Source organism: Pseudonaja textilis, chromosome 3 (genome assembly GCF_049901715.1).
Source record: "Pseudonaja textilis isolate UNSWEBS1 chromosome 3, rPseTex1.2, whole genome shotgun sequence".
NCBI classification, from domain to species: domain Eukaryota; kingdom Metazoa; phylum Chordata; class Lepidosauria; order Squamata; family Elapidae; genus Pseudonaja; species Pseudonaja textilis.
The window spans coordinates 34363261-34387280 of NC_141992.1; the positions used below are offsets into that span (position 1 = coordinate 34363261).

The window sequence follows — 24020 nt, forward strand, 5'->3', positions numbered from 1 at the left end:
CATTAATATTGCAAGGAGAAATAACAGCTTCAAATATACTGATGTCACTTTGCTTGTAGACATGAGGAAGGCTTAAGGAAGTTCTTGTGGAAGGTGAAAGGACAGAGTGCAAAAGCTATTCTGATGCTTTCTGTATATACATATTATATAAATATTTAAAAAACTAAGTTATGTCGCTAATCAATGCCAATTCAGTGCAAGTAGAAAAAGGGGGGGGAGGAGGAAAAGGATTAGCAGTAGTTAAAAGAGTAACAGATTTTATCTTCCAAGGCTCAAATTTTCACAGGGATGATGAAAGTAATAAGACATCTGCTACTTGGAAGAAGGCTACAATAAGCCTAGAGTCCCTAGACAAATGAAAATAGGACCCAATAATGAACAAAATATGTATTGTCAAAACTATGTTTTTCTTAGTTATTACAAATGACTGTGAAAGCTGAATTGTCAGAAAGGTTGAAAAATCAAAAGAAAATCTTCAAATTGTAATGCTAGAGAATATCCTGGACCTGAAGAACAAGAAATGGTTCAGTTATATCAGATGTAACCGCAGATCCTTCAGTGGAAGAACAAACTATGAAGCTAAAGCTTACATATTTTGGACACTTAATGCAAAAGCTGGAGAAACACCTGATTTTCAAAGCAATCAGAAAAGAGCCTGACAAAAGACAAAATGGCTACCTACTGATAACACCGGTACCGTTAAAATGTCAAAAAGTAATCACAAGTAAACATGATGATATTATGTCCATTGAGTTATGAACTGAACAACAGCACTCTGTAGTGTTTTTCCAAATACTTTTAAAACTGTTTAAACGGCCAACTTTATGCAAAAAGAAACATTTCATCTTGTCTTTTCTGAATATCCAACCAGTTCAATTGCACAGTCTTAAATTTGAACAGGGTTGACAGCTTTCATCCTGGAATTGAGAGCAAATCACTGATCTCCCCACCAAATCCTTCTTAGTGGGTGCTGCTTGACTAAATCTGAATCTTTATTGCAGACAAGAGGGATACCATCCTCACAATAAGTGATTGTGCACTGCAGTGCAAAGATGTTTTCAAGGCTTTAACTCAATACTTTTTTCCTTCTGAATGAATGAACAGACTTCAAGTGATGCTGAGGGCCCTTGAAGGCAAGCGGTTATAGTATGTTTATGTAATGGCTCTTTCTTGCCTGCGAGTGACTGGTTCCCATGTTGCAACATCTGTTGTTGGGGTTGAGGAGGGTTCTCCTGAGCTACTTATTATATATCATATTTAATATCATATGCCTTTATCTTGGTCTCATTTACATTGTCATAAAGTGCAAAGTTTAAAGCTGTAACCTGTCCTCGCTGGATAGCTATTTCAGCCCTTTGATAATCTGTGTTTTTTTCATGAATGTTTTCCAGCTTTAACAGAAAACTTCATACACTAAGATAATTTAATATATCTCAGACGATCACTCACTCAAAGCATTAATGGGATTGGTTAGTCTCAGTTAAATCTAAGGTAATACTGAAAAAAATTCTGTCTCTGATATATATTTTGGGAATAAAATATATATAGCCATTTACTAACACTCAGAAAATAAAATACAGGCTGAATAGTCAAGACCTTGTTGATGATCCAAACTCTGTCAAGGATCTTGGAGTATTCATCTCTGATGACCTAAGTGCTAGAGACCACTGTAACTACATAGTCAAAAAGGTGTTAAGAGTTGCTAACCTAATCTTACGTAGCTTTTTCTCTGGTAATATTACACTAATAACTAGAGCGTACAAAACATTTGCTAGACCAATACTCGAATACAGCTCATCAGTCTGGAACCCACATTACGTATCTGATATTAACACAGTTGAGAAAGTCCAGAAATATTTCACAAGAAGAGTTCTCTACTTCTCTACTCGTTGCAGAATACCTTATGCTACCAGACTTGAAATTCTAGACCTAGAAAACCTAGAACTATGCCTCCTTCAGTCTGATCTAAGTATAGTATATAAAATCATACATTGCAATGTCCTACCAGTCAATGAATACTTCAGCTTCAACCATAACAACACAAGAGCACACAATAGATACAAACTCAAGGTTAATCGCACCAAACTTGACTGCAGGAAATACGACTTCAGCAACAGAATGGTCAATGTCTGGAATACTCTACCTGTCTCTGTGGTTTCTTTCCCCCAAACCTCAAAAACTTTAACCTTAGACTGTCTACTATTGACCACCCCTTTCCTAAGAGGTCTGTAGGGGGCGTGCATAAGTGCACCAACGTGCCTACCATCCCTGTCCTATTGTTTCTTTCATATATTTTTATTTTTCTTATATGTATCCATGTATTCATAACTATGTTTTTACTTATACCTATTATCTTGTAAGCAGTAGACAAATAAAAAATAAAATAAAATTTAGTGCTAGTTATCAACTCATCAATCTCAACTTCAGTGTTCCTCAATCTCAGCAATTTTAAGATGTGTGGACTTCAACTCCCAGAATTCCCCAGTTAGCATGCTGAGGCTGAGGAACATTGATTTAAATCAGAGATGGGCAACGATGGTCCCTTTATGACTTGTGGACTTCAACTCTCAGAATTCTTGAGTCAGCCATGCTGGCTCAAGAATTCTGGGAGTTGAATCCACAGATCGTAAAGGGACCATAGTTGCCCACCTCTGTTTTAGACTAATTTCCCAAAAGGAGACTTGTTCCTGTAATCAGTTCTATTTTGCAAATCTAGAATAATTTAAGAGAAAACAACTACCTTTGAATTATATTTAGAAAGAATAACATGTCAGACACTAAATCAAAGATAGCAAAAATAAAAGATTAAAGAGCTTTAAAATGAAAGGGAAGAATCACATTGTGACATTGTCTTTTGAACAAAATCAGTTGATCAAACCTGATCTTCAAGCTTTTACTAATGACAACAGCACATATCATGATGACATATTACAAAAGCAATCTTTTTTCAACAGTAGATGATTGAATAATAACTGAATATTCATGTAGCTTATTCATTTTTATTTCCAAAATCAAACAGCTTCAAAAAAAATTTATATTAAGTAAGCTATAAAGATCTCTACCATTATTCCCTAAACATGTATATTCTACCTTTTATACAGTAGGAATCACACAAATTCAATTAAAAATGTATAAACAGGTAATTTAAATACAGTAAGCTAGTTAACTAAATGAATAACAACATAAAATCTTTGACCAAAAAAAGCAAAAAAATTTGCTGTAAAAGTTTGTTCTGTAAAAGTTTTCATTTAAAAAGTAGATAAAATAAAACCACTTTGAAGCTTACTTTAAAACAAGAACCAACAGAACTTGCTGAAAGTTGCTCAGAAAACAACCCTTAAAATTCTCTCTCTCTCTCTCTCTCTCTCTCTCTCACACACACACACACACACACACACACACACACACACACAGAGCATAAAGATCTTAACACAGGCACATATATCAGAACACTCTTTCAAGTACTTAGATTCATACCATGTAGGATTTTAAAGATTAACAGTTTCTCTAATCAGTTAAATACAGTAGAGTGGGTGAACCAAAAGGTTTTTCTCTAATTATATTTCTATTTTTTATTCTTTACATTTTCATTTCTAAACCTAATAAAGTTTTAAAATTTGAAACATCTAACCTCACTTTTAGCTATTCAGGAATCCTTGACCTTAATTCTTTTAAGAGTCAGTATCAACTATTGGTTATAGAATCCATCTACACAGTATAAAAAAGGAAACTGAGTTCTAGCCTTGCCTTAGGCATGAAAGTTGACTGGATGGCTTTGGGTCAGCAACTCTCTTTCAGTCCAACTCAATTCACAGGGTTGTTGTGGGAAAAATAGAAGGAGTATTAGGTCTGTTTGCTGCCTTGAATTATTTAGGAAAATAATAAAGATGGGAAACAAACAAATTCAAGTATTGAGCCATCCTGGATTCAAATGACACATTTTAAATTTTAGTTTTCCATTGTTTTGAGCATAAAGCACTATCAAAATAATTGAAACACTCCATTTTGCATTTGGAATAGTTGTCTTGTACTCAATAGATACATTTTAAGCTAAAAAAATTGAATGCATTTTATTCAGGACCAGGAAGGTGAGAAAGACACAATCATTCAGTAGCAATTGAGACATTAGCTGGGTAGTTGCCTGTCTCAAATTATAATTGTTTGAGAGAAGGCAGCAACAATTTGCATTGAATTCACATGGTTTAAATGAACATACAATGCATAAATTCACCCATCATAGTATTTAACTGATATTTTGGTTCTCCCTTGTATACCAAGTGAGCACCTTGACTAATTACTTCAAAAGCCATGAAACAGATATAGCAAAATAGGCAATGAAATGTAACCCACATGAATATACATTATTTGATACCCTTCCTTTTTTCTTACATTTAATATTTAATTAAGGTATTTATATATTGATTTTAATTATAGTCCTAAAAAGACTCCAAGTAACACTACTAATGTCTATGTAGAATATATGAAACTTTCTTTTAATGAAAGCTAAATTAAAGCTTTTAAAACTGCATTTTTTGAAAAGGCTACATCACCAAACTGAAGCTCACAGGAAACCACATGCTATAAAAAAATTATACTCAAAAATGTCTAAGTTTCCAGATGTATTGGAACTATACCTCCTAGAATTCCCAGTCAAGTTCAATTCCTTGAACAAGGAATATGAACTAATTACAAGGCTGGTGGCACTGCATCATATTTAAAGTATAAACTCCATTAAGGTTTTTAACAAGTTGGATTATACCTGTAGGTAATATGCTTCTGCCTCCATTTTTGTCCAGTAAGTGCATATCGCTTAATCCTTCGTCTATGGCTTAGATGGGGATGATCAGGAACTCCACAGCGAGGTTTCTTCATCCACCTAGAAAGTAAAAAGATTCCTGATAAATCAGTAATATATGGTACAAAAATAGGGCTTTGAGCCATTTCAGCCTGTTTTGTTAGTGTAGTTGAAAATAGATCGCCAGTCAATTGGGACATGCTTGCCTGCCTACCTGTTGGTCAAAGTAAGGTTTAAGACTAAAGTTCTGACCAGTCTAGAGAATGTGCAATTTTGAAGTAGGTTAGAGAAGTAAGTTTGAGCTTTGGAGCTAGTTAGTTTGGAGCAGACTACAAGGTATTGCTATGCTCAAGTTTTCTCCCTCCAAAAAGAAAGCGAAAAATTCCATCTCTGGAACTTCAACCATGTGTGGCAGTAGAGAGCTTTGTTTCATTGTGTATAATTATTACATTTTATAATTTTATAATACTTTCAGATGGATAAGCAACCAGTCCATAAAGGGTTTTCTCTCAATAACTGAATGTTCAGTGGATGAAACTATGGGGAAAACGGTAAAGTTGTAATAGAAGGTAATGGAAACCTGGGTTCTCTTTAAAAAAATGAGATTGTGGATTGCACAGTAAAAGCATTACAACTTTTCTGCTGACACTATCAATTCACTTAGGACTCACAAAATTACTTCTGTACTATGGTATATACTGGAAGCTAGAAATGAAAAAAAAGACCTGTGCAAACCAGGTTCCATGCACATAGTTCTTCTATGTACAGATAATCCTTGCTTAATGACCATTTGTTTTGCGACTGCTCAAAGTTATGATGGTGCTAGAGAAGCGACTTACACTTATGACAGTCACAGTGTCCCTGCACAATTCAGGCATTCAGCAACTGTCATGCATTTATAAGAGTTGCAGCATCTTACAACCATATGATCACCATTTAGGACCTTCCCAGCTGGCTTTGGATAAGCAAGTCGGTGGAGGAAGCCAGCAGAAGAATGCAAGTTGTCTCTTAAGGATTGTCGGAATTAGGATTGTTGGAACTGCTGTTGCTAAACGGAGCTGATGTGTGATGTTTTGCTTAATGACTGCTTCACTTGGTGATAAAATTGATGGTCCCAATTAAGGTCATTAAACAAAGATTACTTTTATATAGAATGACCGTAATACCAATGCACATATACAATAACATTTAAAACCTATGAATGGCCATCAAGGTAGCCCATTACATACAGCATATCATTTCTATTGCCATTTTATCTGATGACTTATGCAGTATCTGGTAAGCCACTTGTTAAATCAGTACAAATCCCTGGATGAATTCTTTGAGATGTGAAGTTAGTTACCGCTGCCTATTCTAAGAACCTGGTGAGTTGAAATCCACTCATCTTAAAATTGCCACAGTTGAGAATGTTGATCTAAGTGATGGAAGAGACACGGTTGGCAAGCTGACTCAGCAAATTTATTAGGCTCACATAAAGTTTCAGGATGCTATATATAATGGTCTGGGCAAGAACATTATTTTAAAGTATCTGCAAAAATCATTCTTACTCAATAGTGGTGTGATCCAACACTCCTGTTACAGGGATGCCATAAAACTGCTGCATAGTGGTGACTGCAGACTGCATAACTTTTCCTGAGAGCAGAGCAGACATTCTTGTATCAGATGGAAGTAGATAACCGTAGGTTTTTAACCAACTCTGAAAAATAAGACAAAGCAAACCCAGATTTTAAACACAGCCCGAATTAACAGTGTGTGTGTGTGTGTGTGTGTGTGTGTGTGTGTGTGTGTATGGTATTCAGCTTTGTTCAGGTATTTTCCCACGTCATTATAGTTGTGCTTTTAAACTTGTAGTGACGTTTTGGCAGAATCTCATCTGCCATCATCAGGCTTATAGGGCAGGACATAAGAGGTACTACAGACAAAATCAGTAAGATACTACACAGGCATCACATCAAGACTGCCTTCAAAACAGACAGAAAAATAGCAGCCATCTTAAGAAATCCCAAAGATAAAATTGATCTGGAAAATCAAGGCATATATGAAGTCCCCTGCACATCATGCCCGGCCACATACATCAGACAGACCAATAGAAGAATAAGTACCTGCCTGGATGAACACAAAAATGCAGTAAAAAAGCTGGAACACACTTCCTCCTCATAGTCCAACACATGAAAGCCACAGGTCATAGCATCGACTTCAATGGCACCAAAACTCTAGCCACTATAGAAAACCCCAGCTACAGAATTATCAGAGAAGCCATAGAGATTGAAAAAAGACCTGAAACTATGAATAGCAGAGATGACTCCACCAGACTGTCAATTATCTCCAAGCCTGCACTCACAAACAAAAAAATCTCCACATCACAAGCCAAGCAAACAACTGGGCACAAACAGACCCGACCCCCCCCCCGATACCTCCAGCTCAAACACACCCCAACCAGGCACCCAGATGAAACCTAGCTTCCTATTAAATGATAGCCGTCCATTTACCCAAAGCCAAGCCGCACTAAAAGCCTCCAATACAGGAAACACAATGTTGCCAGCCAATCAAGACAAAAAAAACACTACAAAACAGACAGAAGATATTAGAAACACCAATCAAGCAGAACACAGCAAACTCCAAGACCAATAAACACAGACCAAGACTCCCAATCAATCAGGATGAAGAAAAAACCATTCTAACACAGCAGTAGGCTAGCCCCAAATTTAAAACAGAAACGGCTGTGAAAGTCTGACTCACAGATGAACACAATACACAAGCCTGATGATGGCAGATGAGATTCTGTTGAAACGTTGCTACAACTTTAAAAGCACAACTACAATGATGTGGGAAAATACCCGAACAAAGCTGAATGCCATACATGTAAGTACCCGCGAAAACTTAAGAAAACATATATATATATATATGTTTTCTTAAGTTTTCACGGGTACTTACATGTATGGTATTCTGCTTTGTTCGTGTGTGTGTGTGTGTGTGTATGTATATATATATATATATACACACACACACACATATATATACACACATACACTTATGTATGCATGTTTGTGTGTATGTATGTATATTGGCTTGTTTCATTTTTAGTTGAAACATGAATTAACAATTGTTGATATATTCACCTTTCTTGCTTTTTTTTAATATATGAAGATAACCATAGGACAATAAGAATAATAGCAAAAAGCAATGTTGGTCTATCAACTTTTCTTGGTTGTGTGTGCAAATTCAGATATTTTATCAGAACACAATTCTCAGTTCAGTTGCTATTCTTATTTTATGCATAAAAATATGATTTACCGTGGATTCAGTTTGTCCAACATTTTTTCCAAATATAAAGTCTACTAAGAGAGCATTTCACATACTGTAATGTGGCGTCTATACTGTGGTTTGGCTAAGAAACATCGGCACTAAGAAGGCATACTAGATCAAACCAAAGGCATGATATGACCAAAGATGTGACAAAAATGGAAACAATGGATTGACATATTAATATTTAAGATTGTTTAAAACTACTGTATATTCAAGAGCCAAATTGATATAGTACAATGTTTCTCAACCTTGGCAATTTTAAGATGGATGGATTTCAACTTCCAGAATTGCTGACTGAGGAATTTGGGTATTAAGCTTCAGACAACTTACAGTTCCTAAGGTTGAGAAACACTGATATAATAATTAAGGATAGTCAGCTAGATACTCAGCTAGCTGACTATGAGCGCTATTCTTGTCTAGAACTCCTGTTCAAGCATGCAAACTAGTTGGGTAATTCTGGGCCAGTTACTGTCTCAGCTCTAGGAATAAGGCAATGGCAAACTACTTCTGCAAATATTGCTAAGGAATGATATTTTTAAAGGAAAGCTTACAGATTGTGAGGGGCGTTTAAGTTGTCCCTGTCCTGTGCCATATCTTCCTACAGATATCTCCCAACTTGCTCTCCATCTCTCAGAAAGCCCGGGTTTCAACAAGTGCTTGGACAAGTGAAGGTAGGATGATAATCTATGTATATATAATTTATTATATAATTTATTTATACTATATAATTTATTTGCTAATAAATGTAATTTTCCCACTAATGCACGTATATTCTCTTAAATTCACCTCACCTGCATTTTATATCACCCCTCCTATTTTATAACAATCAAGTATTGATTGATCAAGTATGTAACTTCAATCATTCAAAACTGGTAATAGTACAGAAGAAATGGCAACTATAATCCAGCGTTTCCCTTTTCAAGATTCCAGGGATGGAAGACAGCCCATTCTATTCCTCCCAAATTTATATTATTTCTGTTATGTCCCTGGAACTCTAAGGAGTTCCCACTCAGGTCTGTTCGCGCTGCGGGGGCGGCTGCCCCCTCGCTCATTGGTTGGTTCTCTCCAGCAGCCAGCTATAAAAACAGGCTGCGGGGTCCAACCAGTTGCTGATCGCTGCGAGCCAGTTCCAGGCTTGGCAAGCACGTTCAGTCCTTTATTATTCTAATAAAGTATTTGTTGCATCCATGCCCTGGTTCAGCCTCTCATTTCCCAAACTTAACAATTTCCTATGCATCAGCAATGCCAATAGTATGCCATGACCATTGATCACATCCTATTCCTCACTGGGAAGATTCTGAAACCTTTCAACCGATTCAAATTTTCTCCATCTCATTCCCCACTCTTTTATGGTTCTGAAAATCTTGGGGATTTCTCAAGCTTGATAATACCTTCTACTTATACATGAATGATGCCATTTTGACTGCATCAAACCTGGTGTGAGAACTTAGCAATTTTAATTAATTGATATCATTACCTAAGTATTCCATAAAAAGCATCACCAGCATAAAATATACAGTAGCTGCAAATCCTGGTGTTGGATTGGTTGCAGATCTGTCAAGTATTGAGAAGGACTACAACTTAAATAAATTCAACATATTTCTCAGTAAAGTAGTGTAAAATAAGAGGTTGATAGAACATAAAGGGATTTTATCAATGACCTGCTTATATACTTCCTTACCTGCTACTTGGTAGCAAGCAGGTGCACTCATGGAAGGAGAAAATCTGTCCTGACTAATCACATGTCAAGGGATATTGCACTATTTTTACTTAGATTTGAAAATAACATTTTAAGCTACACCATAACACCATGTGATAATACACTCATAGACACTCCAAATGACCCTTACTAGATTGTATAACAACAACAACAACAACAAAACAAAATAACCCATATAGATTTAACCAAATTTGGTGATGCATACGTAACTTCAAAAATAATTCTTTGGTATACTGGTTACCAGATCTGCATGTAAACTCCAGATACCCAGCAAAGAATAGCAGCAAAGAAATGCAAATACTTCAAACTCTAGTCATTTTTACAACTCAAAGTTTTCAACAATAGTGAAGGACTGAGATTAAAAAAAAAATCTAGAGAAGAGCTATCTTGCTTCACGTTGTGGCTTCTTTAGCCTCATTTTGAGCCACAAGAATAAAAAACAAGAACTGACTTGGGAGATCACAACAGTCATGGTTTTATCAAGAATAACTGTTTTTTGGCAATTGTCTCTAACATCCATGATTACGTGCTAAGAAAAAAAAAAGATATACTTAAGATGAGATTACAGAGGTGACAGCAAATGAAGTCCTTTCAATTATAAAAAAAATTCTTAGCTGGAGCTAGGGAAAAGATATAAATTCTCTTGCTCTGCCCATCAAATCTGACCTGTTCAATAAATAATACAAATTCCCTAAATAACTGACAATAATGGAATAATTAACTCATTAATAAGCACAACTGAAGATTTTATATTCTTGTGTTCTAAATGATCCTGGAATTAAGACTAAGTAATCCAATTTTAAGCAAAATATTTCAGTCATTGTTTAAGTAATAAATTCAAGAATATTTCAGGGGAGAAATGTTGTATGTATAGTACAGTAAATTTCTATGAAAAATATATCTACCTCCTTTTGGATTTTCTGATTTTTTTGTCACTGAATATTAACAGAAATTCATATGTCTTAAAGAATGAACAAATAGCATCATACATTGAATCTTAATTAATGTAGTTCATGAACATTGATAATGTAGTTCATCACGGATACCAATTCCTCCTATATCCCCCGAGATAGTTTTATATCTTCCTATAGAGGCAGATAAGGTAATAGTGAGGTGATTACCTAGAAGATCAAACTTTTACAGATAAACGTAGGTACAATTATAAGAATATCTAAAAACTGTCCATGAATATTAGAGCAAAGAAAAGAGCATCAGTCCACTTTAGTTATTTGTAGTCAATCCACCATTAATTTGTTGCAAAAAGCCAGAAATTTTTAACTCATAAGCACCATCAATTACAAATCAAACTGAAATCCTTTTGCCAGTATTGTAACAACACTACTACATTACATTAAGAAAACGTATGTTTTGCCTAAGCTTAAATGGAAAGGTAGACCAATGTGAGGGATCATCTTATACGGATGTCAAACTTGCGTCACATTGATGTACCACCATGTTTTTGCCTTCACGGAGCTGGGCTGGGTGTGGCCTGTGTGTGACGCATCCAGGCCGTGGGCCACCACTGACACCCCTAGGCTAGGAGACCATCTGGAGCCTGGAGGGCTAGGAAAATATGCTGTTTGCATCTAGTTCTACCAAGCTAGGTCGGGTTTTTGAGCAGACAGCAAAGATAAAAAAAGAAGTAGGAAAGTACTCTGTATACAAACCACAGGAGACCAGTATATTTAACACAAGAATCAGCAAGTTCATTGGCACTGAGAATGGCCCTTCATTTTAATACTATCAGCAGCAGCAGCGGGAAGAATGGCTTAAGTAAAATGGAAACAAATCAGCACTCTGAATCAAAGAACCAGAGGATGTGAGAAACCCATGGTTTTGGCAAAGATGGCCATAGTGATATAGTTTCAAAACAATAACAGCTGTCTGTATAAATATTAATAGAGGAACTAGAGGTTAAAAGACAAGCTTAAGTCACAGCACGTAACTCACCAACTTGAGCAGAAACAAAGGGAAGCAGAGAACTTAATTTAACACATTCAAAAGGAGAACATACCCACATATCCAGCACCCTGTTTCTCAGGGGGAGTATGGCAAGTAGTGACAGAAGTATAAAATTAAAAATCAGCACTTCCAGTGGGGTTTTACTGAATATCAGGGTGAGAAAGAAGTTCATAAGCAATAAAAAACAACCATGAGTGGAAAAACTTTCAGCAGGAGATAGGGTACAGGTAGTCCTCAACTTATGACCACAGTTCAGCCCAAATTTCTATTGCTAAGCAAGATGTTAAGTGAGTTTGCCCCATTTTAAGACTTTACTTGCCAACAGTTGTTAAATGAATCAATGCAGTTAAATTAATAACATTTAACAATTAATTGTTAAGTGCATCTGGCTTCTGACTTTCCTTTTCTGAAGGTCACAAAAGGTGAGCACCTGACCCCAGGGACCATTATGATGTAACCATCAAAAGTACATGTCAGTTGCCAAATGTCCGAATTTTGATCATATGGCCACAGGATGCGACAGCTGTCAAACTGAAAAAAGGCCATAATTCACTTTCTTTTAATGCTATTATAACTTCGTATAGTTACAAAATGAATAGCTGAAAGTCAAGGATGTAAATGGAAGGTGGGATCTTGGGAGGAAAAACTGACAACAGTAACAATGGGAGAGTTTAAGAGTGCTATTTCCAATTGGCTCAGCTGTTTGGGGAGTCAAAGGCAAGCGTAGGTGATAAGACAGAAGCCTACCATCACAGGGGTAAGCATATATGGTTAGGCAGATCCCTTAAGACAGTGGTCCCCAACTGTTTTTGTACCAGGGACCAGTTTCATGCAGAAACACTTTTTCAAGGACCGGGTGGGGGCGGTGGAGTCCGAGTTTGGTGGTTTGCTTGCAGATGTTTCATTACCTGACTAGGTAACATCTGATGTTGTTACCTAGTCAGGTAATAAAACGTCCACCAGCAAACCACCAAGTTGAGGGAGCGCCAAGGCCTCCTCATTGCAACCCTGAGTGACAGATATTCTCTTCTATTGGGACATTTAAAAGGGAGGGTTTCAGCTGCAGATTCAGGAACTGCACCTGGCTGAGGAGTGCCATCAAAACTGAGCGCTGGGCGGCGGCGGCCCACAGCTGTCTCTGCGGCTCAGGACAAGTCCCTGCAGGATGGCTGAGAAGCCCCGCCTCTCGGCCCTGCCTTCCTCAGCCTCGTCCCTCGGGTGTCTCCCTCCCTTTAATAACTATATAACCTCTTTTTCTCAGCCGAAGCTGCTTCAAAACAACCAGAAACGAAGGCAGGCAGGCAGGCAGAATGGAGCACTGGATTGAACCGTGGGCGGCTGTGTCGGGGTGAAGGGGCACTTCGGAGGAGCTGGGAAAAGCCACTCTGCCGGCTTCTTTGAAGTAGTTTCTTTCTGGGCTGGTGGAGGAGCGAGAGAGCGACTGAGAGAGGAACGAGGCAGGAGGAAACGGAAGCCACTGAGCCGGAGAGCAGGACAGGCTTTGGGTGCTAGAGGGCCGGCAGGCACTTCGGGGGCCTGGCGGCAACCAGGGGGCTGATCTGAAACTATGGCTTCCTCCCTCCCCTTCTTTCCTTTGTGTTCTTGATCCCTGATCCCAGCAGCATTCACCGAAGGCGAAGAAAGCCGCCATTTTAATATATATTTTAATCACGATTATTCATTCTTTGCAGCCCGGTACAAAATGATCCACGGACCGGTACCGGTCCGGGGCCTGGTGGTTGGGGACCCCTGCCTTAAGAAGTTCAGAGAATTTGTCTATTAAAAGGGTCACAGCTTCAACAGCACAAAGCTGGGGTGGAAAGGCAGCAGCAATTAGATCTAACTTGTACATATACTGGTAGTACATCACAGGGTGAAGATAGTCACCATGAGGATAAACAAAGACACCAGAAACTGTATCACATGGCTAAACAGGGTAAAGGATAAAGAATAATCAGGGAATCCAAGGACAGGGACAAAAGCAATGCTTATTTCAACTGACAAAATACTTGACCATGCCCTCAATCCAAAGCAAAGAATAGACTGGAAGAGTGGAACTTCAAAAGCAATATCTAAAATCCAGGGACATCAAAATCCAAGGGTTGGCCAAGAAAAGAACATATATCAGGGGAAATCAGGGGATAAACAAAAAAGAAAGAAGAAAAGGGAAGCCAGGATAGAGATCAGAGCAAGATCTGAATTAGGATGTTCCCCTGGGACTGTAAACACAAGCCTTTTGGGTGCAAAAAAAACACCAATGCTCCAAGCTTACAAAGCAAATCTATTCCCAATAAAACAAAGAAAATCTTTTTCCATACGTTTACAGGGAAATCAGTGCCCAAAAGAAAGCCTGTTCCTTAGACAAAGTCTGATTACAACAGTCACTGGACTGCTAGCCTGATGACACATGAATGGAATTCCAATACCAACAGCAGCAACAACAGCATATTGTAGTGTCACAAGAGGAATGGCTGAGAGTGAAGAAACAAACAAGGAAGCATTCCCTTAAAAGGGAAGGGAGACAGAGGCAGAAAAATCAAGAAGCCAAAGAGGAAACAGAAGCCTCCTCAGGCAGCTCTACTAGACAAATCCCAACCACACCATAAATTGCTGAGGCTGGAAGGCAACAGCATTTGAGGAGGCTGGATAAAATTTTAAGACCCCTGGGGTTTTTGGTGTCCCAGTGCAGGGGCATGTGGGCAGGGCCAACTTATCACCAGAACTACCAATTCACCCAAACTGGTCTGTACTGGCTGAATCCCACCCCTGCTTCCAACAAAGTCAGTGAAGCCAGATTTTCTTAATGATGGCATGATTTGCTGCATTTTTGCATACATTGGATTGGGCTCCACTGAAGATTTATTTTCATATGACCACAACACTGAACAAGTGATACTTAATGGCTGGTCCTCAAAGTTCTGGCAGTCCCAGCACTCCTGTGATCATGTGATTGTGTTTTGGGAGCTTGGCAACCAGCTCATACTTACAAAAGTTGCAGCCATGCGAGTGCCATTTGTGACCTTCCCTGTTGGCTTCCTATAAGCAAAACCAATGGGGAAAGCAGCAGGAGGCTTCAAATTGCTCCCAAAAGTTGCTTGCATTTGGTCCTGCCATGGTCACACTGTTCCTCCTGGCTATCCACACACCTCCACTGCCCAGCAGCAGCTACACCCAAGTCCAGCTGCACTTATGTGGCACTTTGCTTCACCTCAATGGCTAGCCCCACACCCTTCTCTTCCTGGCAATAGCCACCTCCAGCCCTGCCATGCTTAAGCTATTACCTATGCACCATCCCCGGTCCAGCAGTAGCCATTTACTTGCCTGCTATCAAGCTACTGGGACCTGCTTAAGGATCTGCGATCCTTGCTTAACAACACTAACAGGGATTGCTGGGATCACGTGACATTGCTCTTTATGACTGCATTGCTAAGCAATGGAAATTCCAGTCCCAATTACTGTCTGTAGAGGAGACCATCTGTAGAGGAGACCAACCAATAAAGAAGAAACATTTATTCAGCAACAATTGTTGGATCTGTCCTATAGGGACAAAAATAGCAACAGGATAGTTATACATGAGACAATGATACCTATTATCTTATAAGCAATTGACAAAAATAAATAAATAAAATAAAATAAAAAACAATGTGTCCATTTCCCTTTGGTTTCATTTATGTGTTTGCTTTATAAGGTTAAAGAGACTGGGGATTCTAGTCACACCTAGGCACAAAGTCAGGTGAGTGACCTTGGGCCAGTCACTCTAGCCCTAGGGAGAAGCAACAGCAACCCACTTTCAAAAAAATCTGGTCAAGAAAATTGCAGGGACTATTGCAGGCAATCAATAATGACTTGAAGGCTCTAAAAAATACCCCAAACTATTGTAAAGCTATAGATGATTGCAAAGAAATCATAACAGTGTAATTAGAAATATGCTTCCCATTTTTCATCATTAAAATAAGAACTGCCATCATTTATTTATTTCTTTGAATAAATATCTTAGAATAATTATGAAGTACAGTAGTAATTTGGTTAAAATCTTGATCAAAGTTAGAAATAATACAGTAAATCTTATGCATTAACTATAAATTCATACATGGATGATTATATTTGTATGGTTTTATTAGACTTTATAAGAATAACTATAAGCTAATATCTTGGTTTGTGTGCCTAAAGGAGTTTGGTGTTTATTTTTGAACAACAGTAACCTTCCCCAACTTAACTAGATTGCAAATATTTTTTGAAACAAAAGCAAATTTGGAAATCTATTTATGTTATGGGTTTGGTATTTAAAGGTCAAAAATTTAAAATCCTCAGAAGACTATGGATAGATCTTAAATAGCTCTCTAAAAACAAAGCAATTGTCAATTACAAAGTATAAGCAGCAATTCTGATGTCTAAAGCAAGGCCCTTCACATTCATCATTCTAGTCATCTAAAGATTTTTCATAAACTGTACCATCATAATTACCATTTATACAGCACAAGATCAAGAGAATAAAAGTCTTCTATCTAAAGGAGGTGAAATCAGATGCAGAGATTTCCTCTGTCATAGTCAGGTATGGGTTAAAACCAAAATATAAAAATTATCATAAGCAGTTCCCAAGTGGAAGCTTACCTTCTTCAACCTGTAATGTATAAATGCTTTCCCCGACTTCTTTTTCCTCAAAGCACTAGTTGAGCAGCAGATTGAACAGGACATACTCTACTGGTCTGCAACCATTTCAGTTTTATAGCTATTAAAATAATTAAACTATAATGTAAACTCTGGGCACAGTGCATTTTCGATTGTATGCCTCAATGACTAACAAGCCAGTCCTAATATTTGCTGCATCAGCAGACAAGTCTCTTTGGAATATATTGACTGCTGTGCCAGCATAATACCATGAAATAGGATATTCGGCTAGCATCGCAGACAGATATGTAATTGAAAATAATTATCAAATTCTCCAAAAATTATATTAGTTCAAATTCCCAGTTGCTGTGCGGGAAGGATTGTGATGCAACTTTCTATTGAACAGAACTAATTTTATAGGTGATTTGATAACAGTGGCTTCATAGATACTGTAGTAAAAATATACACTTTTCAAAATAACAATTGTGAACAGAAATGTAAAATGCACTGCTCCATTCCAATAAATGTTTACAGAATGTATTATGGCCTAAAGTAAAAATAAAGGTTTTCTACAATAACAAGATATATGCATGTAACATTTGTTTTGTGCCTTTTACATTCTGTTTTTTAAATATTTTTATATATAATCCATTTTAGTCAGATTATCAATAGAAAAAATAGCAGATCTTACTCAAAATAGTAAAAAAATAATTGTCCATTGCAACTAATCAATTACTTCTCTAGCATTATATCTCCTGGTATATTACTTTAGAAGGAAATATTGATTATAGTATTAAACAATTGCTTCTAGGGCATTTCAAAGGTTGTCTGCCAACTGGAGAATCTGGATGCATGCTATTTAATTTTAATGTAGACAAACAATTACAATGTATGTTCTTTGATCTGTTGCTTCAATCTACAAGAAATACATCTCTACTTAACAAATGAATACAAAAACAGCACCAAAGGCTGATTGCTAGGGCTCTACACTACTTCCTATTCAATCTCCCCAAAGTGGTTCAGAGCTTGAGGGAATGCAAATGCAGCACTTGTTGGCAGCACCTTAAAACCACTATGGAATCCCAGGAAATGACCCAGAAGCTTTCAAGTGTCACAGTCAAGAGTTATGTTTGTGTTCCCAACTCCAAGGTACCGTTTGGATACTGACTCTGAAGAGCTGCATGGCCTACTAATTGCTAAAAGTATTTCATGCAACTATTACTACAGATAAATGTAGTAATATTATCAAAATATGATGAAGATGGAGGCTTAAAGTGCCTTGATAAATAAAAATGCCTTGACCAAGTGTGAAAAGATTTGCAAAGTTGGTCCTAGTTGAACTTCCTGTGAGAAAGTGTTCCAAAGTCAGCTACCCTCTAGAAAATGTATTTTGATGTATTAGAACGTAACATTTCCAATACCTGAAGATTTCTAGAAGCAAGAAAAGATGTCAATTTACATGGATTCTTCTCCATCCAATTTAAAGTTGTGGAAAGAATACACTCACGAATGAAGGTGAATATACATGTCTCAGGATAATGTTGCAGGATCCAATCTGGGTCAGTCGCCAGAGGTTTAGTCTTCTGAGCTTTCAGACTCATTCTTGAGCTCATCAGAATTTCCCTGAGGATGGGCTCCAGCACAAGTCTGAAAGTTTGGAAGACTAAACCTCTGGTCCCGATGACCAACCCAGATTGGATCCTGCAGAATACACTCAACTTAGTGATAGTCTCATGTTCTTTCTAGTGAAGGCAACTACTTATTGCACCCTGTTGCAGTTAGATAGCTGTTATTATATCAAGCTATTATTGACTAATTTAAAGGCTTAATTTACTCCTAATTCTTTGCTTTCAGATTAGCAAGATGTGTGAACTTAACCACAATGGCTTTACATTATGTGAGTGCATCAATTATACCTTGTTCAACAAACCTTAATTTTAAAAATTCTGGTTTAGCATTATATATGAATTCAACTAATGTTTCAGTTTAATGATTCTTCTAACAATACCATTCACCAATTCTTCTCACAATCCCACTTATAAAATTCTTCTGAGTATTGTTCCCTAGGCAATGCACTCACTTCTCATTTCTATTGGTTCCATTATTGATGCTTTTCTTAAAAGCCTATGACATTATATATCTCTAATACAATAGGAGACGCGACTACACCTGAATGTTGAGTAGATCTAGCAGACTAAGTGGCAGAGATGAATAGTAGAGAAAGGTTCTACAAACTAGGATTCAGTAATCCAGAGCGAATCCATCCAAATATTGCCATCTTTAAATTATGTTCCAGAGAAAACTTCCGCAATATACTATCAAATTATGTTAGTAAATTATCTAAGTCTCGCATTAAAGAAAGATTAGCTACTTCTAGAGTTCAAGTAGCAAATGTCTAAAATGTTGAGGGGTGTATAAGAGCATCACTCAAATGTGTCCTGCCAGCTACCTGAAAAGAATTCTTAGAGTATAACCACTATAGTTTTTGGTCAAAATATAGCATTTATTTATATATATTTTCTTTCTTCCTCATTTGATAGTTTTTCATATCAAATATCCAGACCGTTTAGATTTATTTTTGTATGTATGAGGTTAACAGAAGAATGTCTTTTTGTTATTTAATATAAAAGATGTGATCCAAATGATTTCTTGGCATGTCTACCAAAAATTACCTTTTTTGAGCAGCAGATCCTTTCTCCTGCCAAATATTTATTTCAAACTGTTTTAGAAAGTTTCTTTAGTTTCAAGCTGTCACAATGGTTTTCCCCTTTGCGGAGCTGGGGCAGCTATGGCCTGAGCATGATGCATCCAGCCCGCAGGTCGGCAGTTTCCAATCAGCTTCCACTGGAAGATTCAGTTGTACGAATGCAGTCATGCATTAAGAATTATATATAGGTTAGTAATAAGGTCGCCAACATGACCGCCAATTTCTGATGATGGATATGGCACAAGAAGAATAGGTTAAGTGGCCCAGCCACCAACTTGTTATATCACCTTAGTTTATTAGGAGAGCCAAAGGAAACAGTAGTTAAGTCACTAGGCTAGAAAGCAGGAGACCATGAGTTCAAGTCCTGTGAAAGCCATGAAAGCCAGCTGGATGACTTTGAGCCAGTCACTGTCTTTCAGCCCAACCAACCTCATATGGTGGTTGTTGTGGGGAAAATAGGAGGAGGAAGGTGTGTTGGATATCTTCGCTGCCTTGAGTTACTAGTAAAAATAATAAGGGCGGGATACAAATAAAATCAAAAAATTGATTTTGTTTACCTTTTCCTATTACTTATGGGATCCATCATTAATTTATACCACCTTAAAATTAGTATATGCAAGTATATTCAAGAATGTCAAGAATAGAAACAAAATTGCACACTTCTTCATACTCTCCAAAATACTAAAAAGCTGTGCTATTAATGTATACTTCCAAGTGATACAAATGGTGTTTAGTAACTCTTCCTTTATTTCTTAATAGCCAGGTTGGTGTAGTGATAAAGGCACTGTCCAAGAAACCAAGAAACTCTGAGTTCTTATGCATGAAAGCTAAATTGTGCTCTTTCTTAGCACAACCCACATCACAGGGTTGTTGTAGAAAAAAACAGGAGAGGGGAGGCAGCATTATGCATGCTTGCCACCTTGAGTAACTAAATTACATTATTCTCACTGCATATCTTCAATATTTTCAGCATTTTCATCATGGTTTTTGTCCGTCTGAGCTGATGCCACTGGAAGCAGTCTCACACAATGCCATCAAAGCTCACAGAAAAGCTCCGAAATATCAGTACACACTAAGATCAGCACATCATCAATATTTACCAAACAAACAAACCAACAAAAAAAACCCAATCTATCTAAGACATAACTAGACTTCCTTTTTGTGTTTTTTCTACTGCTTATCACAAAGCAAATCCTAACTCATTCAGTAACATGCAGATACAGTGATAGATTGGCAGGTCAATCTGTAGAAAACTGGAAGCATATCCTTAAGGGTGTATAGGAAATGTTTTCAGTCCAGTGGAACTACTACCCCACCCCACCTCACCAAGTACAGCCCATTTGTCTGGTACATATGTCCATGAAATCATTCGCCTTTACTTTCCCTGAATCCCTGAGCTTCAATTACCTGAGTTTTCCCTTGACCTGCAGTATTATCACTTCTTTCCTACTGAGGGGAAGTCACTCAGCCCTCCACTGTTTTGCATCACTGCCTCTGTGTAAAGTCCTCCAAGCCATTCAGGACAGCGGCACCCAACCAAATATTCCCTGTCCTTGTTTCTCCCCCAGGCTCTCCTTCCTCCTTATAACAGAGAGAGAAATAGGAAGACAGCCACAGCCGCAGCCGCAGCCACCGAAGCACTGGGGCACTATGATCTGCCTCCCACCCTCCATTTAGGTAAGGAAAGGTCCACGCTGTCAGAGAAAGGGGGAACATCTTCACCAACCCCTCCCTGATAACCAGACAGGAGAAGGCTAATTGGTATGGATGGCTCCATCGCCCATCACTAGGGATGACTCAACCTGCCTTGTCTACAGCCCAGCTTGGTGAGCATCTTGCGCGGGTCAGGCAGCGACCACTTGGGGTGGGGAGGCGACGCCCGGCTGCGCTCCCCCCCCCCACCCGCAATGGAAAGCCTCTCCGGGCTCCTCTTATTTGTCCCTCACAGCACCCACCATAGCTGCCAACTCGCTGCTCCCCGTCCCTACCGGACCGACGCTAGTGTCTCCATAAGCGCAGAGCAGGGCGCTGAGAAAGGGCAGCAGGCGACGGCACCCCCAGGCTGAGGCTCCGCAGCATCTTCGCTGCCTCCGCTCCATAGCGGGGCCCATCCCTGCACCCGCTCAGGCAGGGAGAGCAGGGCCTGGCCGACCGCGCATGCGCTTCGGCCGGAGAGGTGGGATAAGGATGCGATGCAACTCAACCCCGCTCAGTTCTTTGAGGTAATAACAAAAAAAAGTCTTTAAGGGGCGGGAGGGGTTGGGGTGGCGAAAGAGAGGATGCTAAGCTAGAAACTACGGGAAAAGCCTAAATGGGCGCATGGCAGATTTCGGCAAGAACAGCAAAACGCGTTAGCAACAGAAGCGGCTGATTTGAGTCGGTGAAAACTTAGCTTGGATCTGCGGATTGCGATGGGCAGGAAACCGTTTAGAAGTTGTTGGTGAGTACGGGTGGCAATTCGCAGTTTTTGAATTAATTAAAAACTTGTCCTTCAACTTGCAATCTGGTGAGTTGTATAGGCAAACTCAAAACATCAGCTCAGACCTATGCAAATATCCTCAACAGAAGGGTGCTGAATGCTGTTTGGTTTCCTATCAAGCCCACCTACCTAGGGCTTCAGCCTCAGCCTGAAAATCCATTTTCAGGACTTTGGTGTTGTTAAGAAATTATGACAATCATGATAGTGGAGGCATTGAAATAAGTTTAATCATAAAGATTTGCCCCTTTTGGTTCTAAGAAATGAGAAGCTAAAATTAAGTCAAAACATTATTTTATTCCTCTGAGATGGCATAGCCAATTGTGAAGATATTTGCTTTTTTATTATGCATACAGCAAGTAGGAGCCCCTAGCCAACCTTGGCTAATTGTGAAAAGGCTAAAACAGTGTCTTTGTTCTTGGAAGGAAGAACATCGCTTTGTGTTGTTGCCACAACTATCTTCTTCAAATTTAACTTTCCCCTTCATAGAGTATCACAGGGAATATGATGGTTGCATAATACATTTGAGTAATATTTTCCATTATGACTATACAAAGTGCCAGTTTGCAGCATATTACTTTTATTGTTGAGTCAATCCTAAAGGCAGAAGCTATCAACCACTTTCAGTATCTTTAGTGTCAATTCCAAGGTTGTTCTAAGGTTGTACTGTCAAGTCCTGTTGTCATTAGCTTGGTCTTCTTGATAGTTAACCTTAATCATTAAGGTTATCATAAAGTTAACATTTGTTCACTGTACTCCACTTTCCTTACTAGAACTTCATTTCCATTTTCACCTATCAGTAGTGTCATCAGTATTAATGCAAGTTATTGATGTTTCTTGCTCCAGGTTTAAAAACACACTTTTTTTTGTAAATATCTTCCTCAATATATACCCAGCATATTGAATAAATTGAAATAAATAAATTGAATAAATAAAAAGAGAATATTTAGCTCTGTGTAGTGATAGGTATTCATAACTCATTTATTCAAGCATAAAATGTTGAAGTTGTAAATGCAGATATTCTTATGCTCTAACTTAAAACTACAAAGGCTGACACCATATTATTGCACTCTAAATACTGTATATGTATAACAGTATACGTTTTCATGGAATAAAATCCACTTCATTTGTTACTTAATCACTGAAAAATAGAAATCAACTGATAATGTATCATATGACTTGTTTTTAACAGTTTAAATACAAGAGAATAGTTTTATCATGGATATATCAAATGCCTGTGATATCACCTTAAATGTTATAAAGATTTTTAAGGAGACTCAATAAAGTAAATTCATAAGCATTTTTATAAATAATCCAAAGGATTTTTTCTTAAAATTATTGCCCCCTTCCCTATAAATATATAAAGACAACAACTGCACATAAAAGGATCCCAGTCCATTTTTAAAAAATTTATGTATTGGGAGTGGAATTGGTATGTAAAATTATGCTCAACATTTTTCTATAAGATTCTATTTAATTTTGGACATGAAAATGTCACGATGTCTCTACAAATAATGAAGTAGTATTCTAGGGGGAAATCTATTTGAAGCTGCTGCATAAGCTGCTATTTCCATAGGTCTTTAGAATATTTTGCTGAACTTTGTATTTAGAAAAAAAATGAGGAATGTGCCAGCGTGAATGTTGAGATAGATATCGGGTGTAATTTTACATTATTTTTAAAACTTAAATGTATTTTACTTTAAACATGCAGGTTGTTTTAAGATAGTTTTAAAATAATACTGTTTACTTTTAGTACATTTTAATGTCATCTTATCGCGCTTACCTTGCAGACATTTCTTCCTAATATATTACTTCTGTGAAATATTAGTACTAAGGTGACCGAGGATACAGTATGTAGCCATGAAGAAAACTACACTTGGGCACAATCAATGGAGTCAGTGTTAATAATACAAATCCTGGCAAAATGAAATTCCAAGAACGTCAGATTTCCAAATTGATAGTATCTATAGTCTTCAATGGACAAAGCTCCAGCTCTCTTCCTTTTTTGGAACATTAATTTATAGCATGGAAATTCCTTTCCTTCCTCAATCAATAAGCTAGATATTGTACCAAATTGCTTATAGTTGAAAATGATATGATTTTCATATTTTGCAAAGTAAGTTTTATGGATTGCATTAGACAAGCACTTACAATTCTTCTACGGTGGGGAAGAAAGGCCATCTTTGCAATTCATCCATACAGTTCTATAGGCCCATGAAAAATAACACTGAAGGATTCAAAAATTTGCTGCAACAGTGTGAGACATGGTACAGAAAATTCCATTTAGATCTGGTAAATTAGAAAGAGTGATTTTTACTTTTAAACCACAGAGATCGAGAATGAACTCTGTGCAGAAGGCAAGAAAAAATTGTAAAGATTTGGAGAGAATGCAAATGGAAGTGACAATGACAGACGAGATTGTCACAGCAGATATAAGGCATTGAGG

General features: G+C 37.7%; 1 protein-coding gene across 3 annotated transcripts in view; it reads right to left on the reverse strand.

The window, feature by feature from the left end:
* MMP24 (matrix metallopeptidase 24) overlaps positions 1-21209 on the reverse strand; it is a 39552-nt gene extending 18343 nt beyond the window's left edge. For 2 of the 3 annotated variants that reach the window (XM_087929236.1, XM_026697725.2), the window contains exons 1-3: positions 21054-21209; positions 6343-6491; positions 4760-4876 (exon numbers count right to left, since the gene is read on the reverse strand). In XM_087929236.1, coding sequence (XP_087785362.1) covers positions 4760-4876; positions 6343-6491; positions 21054-21209 — 422 coding nt within the window. The remainder of the gene's footprint in view (positions 1-4759; positions 4877-6342; positions 6492-21053) is intronic. The other variant, XM_026697726.2, reaches the window with a different exon arrangement.
* Positions 21210-24020: the final 2811 nt, after the last annotated feature.